This window comes from Trematomus bernacchii, unplaced genomic scaffold (genome assembly GCF_902827165.1).
Source record: "Trematomus bernacchii unplaced genomic scaffold, fTreBer1.1, whole genome shotgun sequence".
Lineage (NCBI taxonomy): Eukaryota > Metazoa > Chordata > Actinopteri > Perciformes > Nototheniidae > Trematomus > Trematomus bernacchii.
Window position 1 is genome coordinate 317,920 of NW_022987739.1, and position 13,232 is coordinate 331,151.

The 13,232-nt window shown below is 39.9% G+C and overlaps 3 protein-coding genes across 7 annotated transcripts in view; 1 reads left to right on the forward strand and 2 right to left on the reverse strand.

Moving 5' to 3' along the window:
* The window catches only part of LOC117496148 (NLR family CARD domain-containing protein 3-like), a gene marked incomplete at its 3' end in the record, with an annotated part of 682,747 nt that overhangs the window by 296,537 nt on the left and 372,978 nt on the right, over positions 1-13,232 (reverse strand). The window lies entirely within an intron of this gene.
* Positions 428-9,160, reverse strand: hnrnpm (heterogeneous nuclear ribonucleoprotein M). 5 transcript variants are annotated; one of them, XM_034147035.1, is made up of 16 exons: positions 8,935-9,160; positions 7,535-7,716; positions 5,901-5,953; positions 5,227-5,234; positions 4,990-5,083; positions 4,628-4,900; positions 3,832-3,985; positions 3,667-3,716; positions 3,477-3,537; positions 2,768-2,905; positions 2,617-2,679; positions 2,248-2,316; positions 2,054-2,155; positions 1,318-1,928; positions 974-1,025; positions 428-883 (listed from the first exon to the last, which is right to left on the reverse strand). In XM_034147035.1, the coding sequence occupies exons 1-16, from the start codon at positions 9,018-9,020 to the stop codon at positions 720-722; spliced, it is 2,160 nt and encodes a 719-aa protein (XP_034002926.1). In that variant the 5' UTR covers positions 9,021-9,160; the 3' UTR covers positions 428-719. The 5 variants fall into 5 exon arrangements, with proteins under 5 accessions (XP_034002926.1, XP_034002925.1, XP_034002928.1 ...); XM_034147034.1 differs by having other exon boundaries at positions 2,248-2,334; XM_034147037.1 differs by lacking the exon at positions 2,054-2,155.
* On the forward strand, positions 11,094-13,036 carry mrpl54 (mitochondrial ribosomal protein L54). Its single transcript, XM_034147068.1, has 3 exons — positions 11,094-11,323; positions 12,050-12,206; positions 12,426-13,036. Exons 1-3 carry the CDS (start codon positions 11,197-11,199, stop codon positions 12,556-12,558), a joined length of 417 nt encoding a protein of 138 aa, XP_034002959.1. The 5' UTR covers positions 11,094-11,196; the 3' UTR covers positions 12,559-13,036.

Consider the following 13,232-nt stretch of genomic DNA (forward strand, 5'->3'; position numbering starts at 1 on the left):
GACTACACTACAGATACGTATTTATTTCAGGTAATATAACAATATATAACTATATTTAGACATTAACAATCTTTATGAAGCAAGTGTACACTAAACATATTTAAAATGTGTTTTTTTAAATTGAATTAAATGTGAATCAATTAAACTTCTATTTTATGTTGCATTCCTTATCTGCAAGGGGGTATCTTGAGAGCTTATATGATATATCTCCAAGCCCCTTTTACCCTAATATAAATTGCATAAACGGTCAGGAAATAACTACAAACATTGTCAAAGTCATACTTACAAATTATAACTGTGTGTGTTAATACACGACAAACCCAGAAAAGAAAATGTCAATCAAAGAAAACTTGTTAGTCTCAATTGTTCACTGGAAAGTCCACCGTAACTGACAGGCAATGCAATTCCACAGAAAGACATCGAACAAAGTATTTCAAACATCAAGGTTTATTTATCAAAACACCTTATAGAACAAAGGCAATGACAGGTGATGCATCACAGAAAATTAAAATTAAAAATTTGGTCTAAAAAAAAAAGGTACATTTTAGCAAAAACTAAAACACTTTCACTGTGACAACTAACAAAACTAAAAAAAACATTTGTCACCCTTACAAATATCTAAGTGGATATGATATGAAAATGCTGATGGGCAAATCAGATCATGAAGGGCATTTGGACACGAGGAACTAGATGAATGGAAGACGCAACAGACAGATCGTTTATGCATTTCTATCAATTCTAACATCGATTTCTCTGCCGTTCAGCCGGTAGCCGTTCATGGTCCTGCAGACGCGCTCTGCAGTTTCTGGGGTGTCGAAGCGAACCACGCCACAGCCCTTAGACTTGCCGTTCTCCATCTTGATATCAGCATACTGAACCATGCCTGCAGATGGAAGAGAGAACTAGTTAGAAGTCATCTTAAAAAAAATACGTAAATATCAATATACTATTTGCAATCGAGGAGTATTCTTACCACATGTGTTGAAGGTATCCTTCAGCATCTTCCAGTTGAAGTCGAAGGGCAGCTGACAAAACAACAAACAAATTGATATTAAAAATCAGATGCAAGATGCTTATTTGTATTACTTGCACTATTTTATTATGTTGCAACCGTTGAAGGAGCCTGTGACCTAAGATTTACATTGATATGTCTACACTGTAGCTATGTACACATGACAATAAAAGCCTTGAATCTAAAAAAAAAAAAAAAAAGTGAATTAGGCCAAACTACAGTTCATTTGAATCGAGTTTATTGCCAGGTGCTTTTACACAAACATAAGAAAATAAGTTGTAAGAAAAGGTCAGATGAAGACTTACATTTCTGACAAAGATCTGGCATCCCTTCCTGATGTTGTTGTTGTTGTTGTTGCCGCCTCCACCAGCTCCAGGACCTCCAGCTCCTCCGAAGGAATTCCCTCCGAACCCACGCTCCAGGTCTGCAGAGCGGTCAAACTGCCCGCCGGCGCTGCCGGACCCCATGCGGTCCATGCCGCCTGAGTTCATGCGGTCCATCCCGCCGGAGGGGAAGCGGTCGATTCCTCCAGTGGAGCCGATGCGGTCGAAGCTGGTGGGCATTCTGTCGATGCCGGTGTTGCTCATGCGATCCATTCCCATCGGGGAGCTGAAGTCCAGGCCAGAACCCATGCGATCCAATCCGGAGGGGCCAAGTCGGTCAAACCCAGCCGGGCCCAGGCGGTCCATGCTGGAGCTCATGCGGTCCAAACCTGGTCCGAGCCGGTCCATACTGGGTCCCAGACGATCCATCCCTGAGCCCATGCGGTCGAACCCAGAGCCGATCCTCTCCAGGTCAGACCCGCGCTCCATCCTGTCCATTCCTCCCATGCGCTCCATGCCGCCTCCCATGCGCTCCATGCCGCCTCCCATGCGGTCCATACCAGCACCCATGCGGTCCATACCCTGGGAGTTTCCTTTTAAAAAGAGACCAAAAAGGGAAAAAACACAGTTAAAATCTAGTGTCTGAGCCGAGCATTACACCTGATGATCAGAGGAGCTAGAGGGAATATTTAACAAGATCCTAAAAATAAATACTAACCCATTCCTCTTTCAAACGACTCTCCAAAATTATTGCGAGACATTCCCATATCATTCCGCCCAAACTCCCTCTCAAAAGCACCACCAATCCCACGCTCCATCTCTGACAATGCAAGAGATGAAACCATTAGAAACTACCAGAAAACCGCGAAATAGTTCCACGCTGGTTTGAGAGAGATTAACGCATCCCCTTACCGTTAGCCCGGCCCATCCCGGAAGAACCGAAACGCTCCATGTTGTTCATTCCTCCAAAGTTGTCCATTCCTGGAACAGATGGGAAGTCTTAATGCCAAACGGCAGAAAAACAACAAAACCGATGAAAAGCTGATGCCTTAATGATATACGAGTATGGGAGCTTGAAACAAAACATTTATGAATGATACATTTTTCATTTTGCCACGCACTCTAATATGCTGTAATAATGATGTTAGAGAACATCTTGTTCATGTAAAATTATTTCAGGGGCTTCAATTAAACTATGAATTGTTGTTCAATTATATAAAAAGGTAGCGGTAGTATTGAAAACAATATGGACCACTCTACTAAAAAATCTTCAGGACATACCTCCCCCACCACTGCCGCCTCCCATACGACCGCCCATGTTGCCGAAGCCCATTCCATCCATTCCTACAAGTGACAAGAGTGATGATTAGCTACTGATTCCAAGGGTATCTTTTATTCAAGGGTTTAACAAAATAAAACTACAGCTAGTTACCTCCAGGGCCCATGTTGCCCATTCCTCCTCCGCCGCCGCCGCCTCCTCCTCCTCCGCCTCCTCCTCCTCTGTTTAGTTGGGTCGCATCAATGGGCTGGCCATTAGGTCCCAGACCCAGACCAATACCGCTCAGGCCACCTGGGCAGAGAAAATGCATAATGTGATTACATTTTTTGCGGAAATAAGGGGATCCAAATGTAGACGTGTAAAATAAACGGCAGAGGTTGGACCACTGTGAAAGGTAATCACATGTCAACTTTCTAGATAGAAATGTTGCATCGTTTTTTGTTGTTGGTCAAAAATATCAGAACACGGAGCTTTAGCCATCACTCTATTGTCTGTGTTCACTTAATTAATTGAACAAACAAATGTAATACTTTCCTTGCGACGCAATATGTGGCAGAACCAAGGACACTTTTAGGTGTATTGTTAGCACACTTATAACAATATTAATTAACGTACAATATGAAACCCATGCTAAACTAACCCAGTAAGTATCTCAGGATATGTTTGTGAGGTTAGTTATTTCTACAAGGTGTATTTACTCGATACAAAAGTTATATCACAGGTGAAAGTCTGCACAAAACAGAAGTACACTTATTAAACTTTCAAGGAAAACACGTTTTTAATACTCAACCATTCTATCCTCCATTAAAAACAATGTCTTTATGTTTTTGATCTTAGTGAAGAAAGCTACGTTTCTACTTACGGGGAAGAGCAGAAGAAGCTCTCTCAGGTGGTCCAAAATCTTTGGGCAGGGATTTCTCATCCTGACAAAAGCATACAGACAGATTTAGACTTTATACTTCAATCATAGATAGATATATACTTTATTAATCCCAAATTGGGAAATCTTTAATGCGCTTCAATCAAAGTACATTAGGGGTTGAGGAACATACCAGTTTGACGTGCATCAGTCTGTTGAATAAAAGCTGTCCATTGAACATAGCTGTGAAATCATTAAGGAAAAGCCCACGAGAGACATTTTGCCACAACGTGATTCTAATGAATAAACATTTCATGCATACACAGAGATCACAATCCAACATTTTTAGAAAGGATACAGACAGCTTGGACTGCTTCAATGGGCATATCGAATGTGACTGTGCCCATGCCTCTGCTTTTCCCATCCTTGTCTTCCAGGATGTCGGCCCTCACCACGATGCCTGCCATGCTGAAAACCTCCTTCAGCTTCTTCCAGCCCACTTTGTAGTCCAGCTGCAGGGACAAAGAACCATTTAAGAGTGAGTTTTCTCCGTAGACAAGAGGCGCTTTCACACCAAGTACTTTGCCGTACTTAGTTCATCAGAACTCTTTAGTTCTGATGAACTAAAGAGCAGATCGCGTTCACACCGGAATAAGTCCCAGAGGTAAGATTAGGCAAATGAAGCCGCTGACGTCACTTCTTCTTCTTCGGGTTTACTGGCAGGCCGCAAACAACTTCACGGCGTATACTGCCACCCGAAGTCCCCGGCCGGAAGTCCCCAACTTCCGAGTAAATCACCAGAACGCCGACACCTCCTCATAACTCCACCGCTCCCATGTTTTCTTTTGTGTTGCCATAAGTTAGTCTCTCTCCGTTTGTGTGCTGGGCTAATGCTAATGCGAAGAAAATAAAATGGCGGCTTCACAAAACCTTCTGGGAGCTCTCTAGCAGGGACTGAAAAGGGGGTGAAAAGGTTCTCATGAACTAAGTTTTAGTTCCGGATTTTTTTGGTGTGAACCTACATTTTCGGAACTATATCGGAAGTATACTGGGAAAAGTACTCCGGTGTGAAAGCGCCTAAGGATGAAAATAGAAGGTTTCTCTTTTCGTAATGACACATTTCAAATATTATGTTTATTTTTGGGAAAACTCACATTAGCCACAAAGACAGTGCTGCCAATCCTGCCGGCCTGGAGACCGTGGATGACCTCGTTGGGGATGTTGGGGTTGTTCATCAGGCTAGGAGGAATGTTAACGTTGCCATTTCCTGGTCCTGGGCCCATTCGTTCCATGTTAATGCGATCCATTCCCCCCATTACTCCCATGCCTCCCATATTGCCCATTCCCCCCATTCCACCATGGCCTCCTGGATGTCCTCCACCTTGAGTCTTGTTGATTTCTCTCTGAGCAATCACACCATCAGGGTCCTACAAATAAAGCAAGAAAATATCTATAATATAATATATATGGAAATCTGCAGCTGCCATTTGGATTTGTTTTTCTTGCTTTGACATACCTCTTTCACTTTAAGGGGACGTCCATTGAGATTGTGCTTGTTGACTTTCTCCACGGCTTTCTTCATCAGCTCTTCGGTCCTGAATTCAACAACACTAGAAGGAAAGTAGAGTACATCCCGTCAGAAAAACTTTATTTCTGATTTGTCAATTTAAATCGGATTGTAAAAACATCAATTTTGTTAATCTGAGAAGCACAAACAATTTAAATTAAATACATAAATGGATGGATTACTTACGCGCAACCCTTTTTGATCCAAGACATAGGGACAGGAAGCACCCAAAGGAGTAAAGAATGCAAATTAGCAAAGGCAATGGTTGAATAAAATAAATGTTTTGAAAAATAGAATTTCATGCACAATAAAAAGTACATCACACAGGCTTACCGTCTTGGCCACAAATCTGTACCATCAAATACATTTTAAGACTTCACATTTTACACAATACAAACAAGTCTGTTGAATATATAAGAGTATTTTTCCACCTTCCAAAGGGCCGGAAATCCACAGGATTCCCTACGACTAAGATAATGGAGGGAACGATTCCAGAAAGCAGTTCTATTTTTATTTAACAACCCTGTAACAGCCTTGTAACAACCTCTTCCAGACTAGACTCCTTTAGTTCAGGAGGAGCAAATCCAGCAACCAAAGGGATACTGCAATACCACAGGCTTGGCTACAAAGAAAGCTGAAGTCCTTTTATAGGAGCATTAACCCTCGGGATGACCTCAAGTCATCGAGTGCCACAGACGACACCGGATAAAACACGCCTGCGGGACGTCAACATCTCACACACTCCACCAGGTTTCTGAAGCTTAACCATTCCCAACAATGAATACAAAGACACCGTAAGGTGACAAACACAGGTTTGTCTAGGATTATTCATGTTTTTATTTGTATGTATTTGCACTTACCCTCGATTTGCCTTCTGCGTCCATTAAGTGTTCCACGTACGTTACCTCACCCACTACAAATCAGATTCCAGAGACGACACACACCAAGGGGAGAGAAGCCGAGAGAACAATGGGGGTTTAGAGCAGAAACACAAGTAGGGCGGCTGGTCACAGTGAGCTCAGACGGCCAGTCCTGCGCCTTTCCCCAGCACCTCAGCAGCAGCACAATATGGTACAGGTCTACAAAAGGCAAGCTTGGTTCTTTTCAAAAAAGTGAAGACTTCTTAGCCTGTCCTTGTTGGAATTCTCCTGAAGCACAAGAAGCAATAGACTGAGGACAACAACAGTTGAAATGGCCATCAGCCTTCCTATTTGGATGTAATGCCACGAACACCACCTTCTACCTAAGATAATTGACCCACTAATTTCAAGTAGGCAACACCTTTTCAATGTCTCCGTCCATTTCATTGCAAACCTGTGCGTACTTTGTCAAATGTCGCCATTTTAAAAACATCAGGTACAATGCATCTTTACAGTCGCCCATCAACTGAGGTCAAAGAGGAACATAAAGCTAGAAAACTAACCATAATCTTAACGAAGGTAAGCTCTAAGGGGAAATTGGTCCTTTTCCTTAAACGCACAATATCAGAATTTTGTTTTGGCGTCGCCCACAGTGACGCCTTCTTTCCAGATCACAGGTCTGTTCAACCAATGGACATCAGTGATCAAACCTCTAGAGACAAGGACAGTGCATAAGAAGTTGCTTCATTTTGTAGACCTGTACCCCAAAGAAATCCCCAACGCATGGCCGTGTTTGGCACAACATCGAGGTCTGCTGAGAAAACATTTGCTTGTCAAGGTCATACCTAAAAGAGAAAATGCAATTTAACTCCACAGTCAGTTGTCACAGAACGAATACCAGGCACTCCTTCTGAAAAAGGGTTGTGCCTTGTACACACATGCTTTAACTTCAAGTAAATGCATATTTAGTGCATTACTTAAAATACATATTCCACTTTCCAATACCCCATAACTACAAGTACTTGAGACATGAGTAAGGGCACATGTAATCCATGTTTTCAGAGAACTTGAAATTGACTGCATCCAAAATATTATTGTTTTACTTGGCTCCATTTTTTAAAACGTATTTATAAAACATGAGCTCAGACTTTCACAGTTGATAACATGTTGCAACAGAGCAAGTTGTCCCCCGTTTCTGGGCAAAATACATTTAGATACAGAAATGTTCTTTCATGGATTTCTGTGGGAACTCTCAATATTCCACTTATGATCCCAACTAATCCATTTCCACGGTAATGGACCGGATTGACACATGTACAACTCACTTCACAAAGATCACAATAGGTTTTAGTAATCTCGGAAGAGATTAAATGTTCAGTCTAACATCCAGGTTTGCAGCTCTTGTGCAAGTCTGCAGCAACTCCTAATTGACGGACAAATGAGGGGAACCTCGTCCAAAACCTTGGTTCCAGATAACTCTTCACAAGATCTCACGCCGCATTGTACAACTTAAAGGTTCTGCACAAATCCCCAAAAACCTCAAAGCTGCAGTGGTCAAACGAAATTGACCCTGGATGCTGCCTCTTTAATTATGTCCAAATGGACAGAGTCCACCCCTTATCTAAACACCTTACCTTTCTCTTTCATCAAGTCTTTGAGGGCCTGCCATTTGACGTCGTATGGGATGTTGCTGACGAAAACCCTGTATCGCTTGTTCACGTTTCCATAGGGTTCGAAGCGACCACCTCCACCTCTCTTCTGGGGTCTCTCCTTCCTGCCTGAATTGGTCTCAAGCTTGATTTTTCCATTCACTTCGCTGTATGAAGAGGACAGTAAGATAGTGAGTAAAAAGCTTTTATACCTGAAAGGTACAGAATTGAGCATGATCAGATTATGGGAGTGAATTCACAAATGAAAAAGGACATAAAAGAGATAAGTACAATAGCTGCAGACATAGGTTCTGGTACATGTTTTAAACAGTTTCAAATAAAATGTAAACTACGCGGCACCATTTTGACTTTTGCTGAAAATGAGGCCACTGGTGTTACCAAATCTAACCAATAGAGGGACTAGGGGATTATCCTCATCCTGATGTAATAAACCTGTTCAACCTTGATTTTAAAAGGTGATGAAGGTTAGTGGAAATAAAACCTAGGCGGGCAAATAATTGTATTATTTCATCCCATTTCACAATTGCCGGAGTTATAATGATAATCTACAATAGTTTTCTACCGGGACAATTCCGTATCAGCCGCATGGCAAGGCCGCTCTTTGACTAAAGTGGTCCTGGCTCTATAACGTTATTTATTTTACGGCGGTTTATCAAAGTTTAAAGAGTTAACAATAGTTTTTCTTTTAAAAACTGAAGTTATTAGATAGCTACATAAATGCTAACACTAAAATTCCTGCACGTAGCGTTAAATGGAAATAATATTCTTCCGGTAAATAGACGGGTCCCAAACACGCCTCCAAACAACGTTGTAACACAAATAACGACAAAGTTTAAACGTTTTAAGTGTATCAAAGTTTAATTTGCTCAAAAAGATGCTATCAAAAAGGGATAGTTTTTATTGAATACTGGAAGTATTTGTAGACCTCCCCGTGGATTTGAATCATTGGGGCTAACAAGCTAGCATTAGCTGCTAGGAGCCAACAAAGGACCATAGATGAATGGAACTAGTTATTATTGAAAACTGGAACTACGACATGCAAAACAAGTCATTTGAAGAGGCCAAAAAAAATGCTAACGCTGAATTACTGCACATAGTAAATGGGATGAATTTTCCAGTAAATACACGGGTCGTCAACGTGTGCGGTTACACACAAGTAATCACAGTTAGGACTTGTTCAAAGTGCCTAAAATGAGTTTGCTCACAAATGTGCAAACCAAAGGGATAGTTCTTATTTAATACAGGAATAAAGACATCCGTGTGTATCTGAATCACTACGGCTCACTATCTAGCATTAGCTGCTAAGAGCCAACAAAGGACCCTGGATGGATGAACCTGGATAAATCCTGGATGAATTAACACACCTCGGCGGCGGCTGCTGCTGCGCCGGCGGCGGCTGCTGGACTGCTTTCTCGGACACCGTAATGCTCTCGGCCTGCTCGGTGGACATCTTCTTTTTGCAGTATGGAGTCTTGTCAAATTAAATAATGTAATAGAAGACTATCGTTGTTGATTTTAACGAGTCAATAACCGATCACCACTGCGACACCAACGACCGAAAATGGCGGAGAAAGAGCAGTTTGGAATTTAAAAAGCTAGGATGGAAGCGTCTACATCCGATTTTTAACTTTCAAAGTAAGAGTCCTTGCAAATCACAATGGGGATTTTCAGAATAAGAGTGCCCAGAAGCCGACAAATGAACATAATAATGTAATTTGTTTGCGTGTATGTTTATAAGAACATTTTCTTAGTTTGCTGATTGATAATAATGTGTGTCTCCTTTTTCATAATTTCACTTAAAAATGATCCTTATCCAGTTTGCTATTAAACAACAATATAACACATTAAATGATATTCTGTACACTACTATTCATAGTGTAGCATTACTGAACATTACATCCTTGAACTGAAGCATATTGTGACTCATTTTAAAACATTTATTAGATATCTTAATATTGTATTTGTTGTATATTCATTGATGTGAGAGACAGATAATCAGAATCCTCTTTATTGGTCAAGTATGTGTTCAGAATGTAACTTTTTTGTTTGTGTTTCCCTCAAGGTACATAATCAGATGTAGACATACAGGTGAAACACAGTCAATCAACCCCAAAGAGGAAAACAATGACAATGGCTAGCATCACATTTGGAGCTTGGTTTTCTGAACATGTCATTAGAAAAAACTGGACTTAAGCCTCCGTTGCTTTCTCACTGACTTTTAATTTCCGTTTAATACACAACAATTACCACATGCCTCGTTAGTTCCATAACATAATATGAGATTGATTCAAACCACAGACCTTCAGCTTGGTAGACATCTATTTACCCCTTAAGCTAAAGCCACCTGCAGAGGTTTCATCACAATCTTAACAGTTGGGATTCTGAATTTAAAGATCATAATCTGTTTGGCTTTTTAAGGACAAAACCTGTTACAATATCTCAACTGTGAACTACAGAAACAAAGCAAAGCAGACCTATACATTCCTTTAAAACATGTCTCTCCAAAATACACTCTGCCACGCTGGGAATCAAACCACCAACCTACTGACTCTTAGACATCCACTTACCCTTTGAGCCAAAGCATCATGTTTTACTTATGTCATGTTCTGTCCTCCACACATGTGTGCTCGATGTGTGCATAAAGGTACAAATGCAATCCAAATCACATCACAACAAGACCTATAGTTGGGCGTTCATTGTTTAAAAACACATTGGTGGTCCAGAGGTTTATGCATTGGTTTTTCATGCAGGTGTTTAAGGTTCAACACCCAGGGGAGGGACATATTTGGTCTTCTGCTATGCTGATGTTAAATTGTCCCCACCACTTTTTCTAACACGTGATGCCCATGTACAATACATATCATATTTTGGCAAATGTTATATACAAAGCTACCTCTTAACACTGCACATTTTCTTATCCGAGTATTATGTCATCTTATACTATATGTCGTTTTTTTGGTACATCTATATATTTCATGTAAATATTTCTCTATAATTTAATGTTAAAATAGTATTAATATATAAATAGTTTACATTTTTGGTCGTTTTTCTTACAATGTATCTTCTTTAACTGTGTTTATTACATTACATTGCATTATAAGCATCTTTGAGTTTTTAGAAAAGCGCTATATAAGTATCATGTATTATTATTACATTTCATTTGGCTGACGCTTTTATGTATGCACCATATACACAAAGGCACATTTCTCGTATGTGTTAACTTACTTGGCAATACACCTGTTTCTGATTCTGATTCTGCAATTCATCATCACAACCAAATACAATAAACATAAATGCCGTTTTACAAAGGAAAATCTCTATCAAGAACATTCAAACGTCAACATTGTCTGAATATTAATTTATTATAACTCCTTTCTCAGCTTCTTATTTGTTTGTTTTTATATTAAGGGCTCAACTTATCTCTTCTTATATATTCCTTTTATGTGTTTATCTTTGTAAAGTACAATCCTTATTATTTTGCCAGTTTTCTGGTCGTCCTGCAGTGCACCATTCCGGCCAGAGAGGGGCAGTAGACCATTTTCACAGAGCCAAACCGGAAGTTGAAAGGACTATGAAAGTCAAACTGTAGCATGGTGGTGAGCGTTTTCACATAACCTACAGGGAAAATGTCTTTGTACACTTTATTCAGGATAGTAACGTTATCCAAAGGTATCGCAAACAACGCCACAACGTCGCTGTGCAGAACGAGCGCTCTGAACAGAATACAGACATGTGGATATGCTAAGAAAGTTGGTGAGTAAAGAAGATAAGTGCCATGTATCTTCAGTATATCTCAATGTTTTCCAATGCATACTGTGAATTAAATGCGGTTACCAGACATCGATGTAAAGGACAGGTGTCCAGAGTGGAAAGCATTTAGTGGATAAGTGTTATGTTGTTCTTTGACGTTACATATCCATATATACCATCTGAATCACATGTGTCTGCTCATGCTATTAAACAATTATTATCAGTGGTTATTATCTTATTATAGAAGTTATTTAAATAAGTACTGTACTGAAGTGTAGCCATGTGTTGACATACTTCTACTTAACTTGAGTGGTTCCAATATGCAACTAATTCAAGTCATTTAATTCACACTTACCAGTTAATGGATACGTTTTGCATTTAAAAAACATGGATACAAACTCATGATATGCCTATATGATATGATGCAGTACTATACTACTAATCCCACCTAGTAGTATGTTTATGTTCGATACTTTTAAGTATATGTTGTTAATACTAATTCAGTGCTTTTTTAAGCAACATTCTGGATTTAGGATTTCCACCTGTAATAGTGTTTTTAAAAGTATATCTAATGTTACTTAAGGAAAGAATTGGAGTACTTCTTCCACCAATGAATATTATGTACAAAATCTCATTGGCTTTATTTTTCTATTTTCAAACAGCTCATATCAATAACCCTGATCGACATGTCACTGTAAAGTAAACATTACCATTTGCTGTTCTTTGCAGTGGTCAAACTTAAAGGCAAAGGGATGATGAAACAGGATCTGCAAGGTCCCGAGGTTTGTACAGACCCCGTCAGACTCACTACTCATGCAGTAGGGGCCAACATATTCAAGCAAGGAGAAGACCCCCAGCTGAAACCTCATGACCAATATCCAGAGTGGTGAGGAGGACACACATTTATTTTACTTCTGACACTTCTATTGCTTTCTGTCCGCATCACTTACAGCTAACCTCCTCTTCTTCAGCATTTTGTCAAATTGATGATTCCTCTATTCTCCGAAATATCCAGCAACCTTTTTTTATCGTCCATTCTAAGTCCTAAAACTATTTAGACCAGACTTAGAAAAAGTGTCACCTGTCCTTTTGTTCTTTCCCTCAGGTTGTTCGAGTTGAACCTGGGAAAGGCCAAAACGCTGAACGAGATAGACCCGGACACCTGGGGATACTGGAAGCGCCTGAGGAAGGAGAATATTTGGCGTAATAACAAACTGAAAAAAGGGAAGAAGTTTTAACTCTCACTGGACTGACCGATCACTTCTTCCTGTTCATTGGGTTGCTTCTCTCTGGACTGAATTAACTGACATAGTATACGTTCAGAGCCAGAGTTCCTGAATGCCACTTTAAGTGTGTTGATTAAAATCATGAAGAATCTTTAATGGCACTCTGGTGACAATACCTGAAAGCTATAAAGTACAAAAATACAGGAACTTTCTGAACCAAAACTGAATAACACAAGAATGGTGACCTTGGAAATTTGAGTGGCTGAAACAACCCCCCCCCCCCCCCCAACTTCTTCAGCAGACGCCATTTGCTCAGTTGTGATGACATTTTAACATTCACATTTCATAGATTGTGTGATACAATCAAAACTCACAAACTGCGTGAAGTGAAGCTTGTGTTACATTCTTGTCAATTTCAAAAAGGTAGTTATACATTCTTTGCTTCCAGGATTATGCATTGCATTTAAATAAATTGTATGTATAAAACACATTTATGTTTTTTCAGTGGTTTTTTATTCAAACCTGAAGTGTAATGACCTGCTCATATTTTGACAACTCACGTTGATAATGTTATTTCGTTTTTTTTTGCAAAGCCATTATAAAAATAAAAAGGAAATATCCTACACATTTTGCCTTTTTATTCTTTCTTCAATCAACATAGAAAAGAGATTTGACAAAACGTGTTT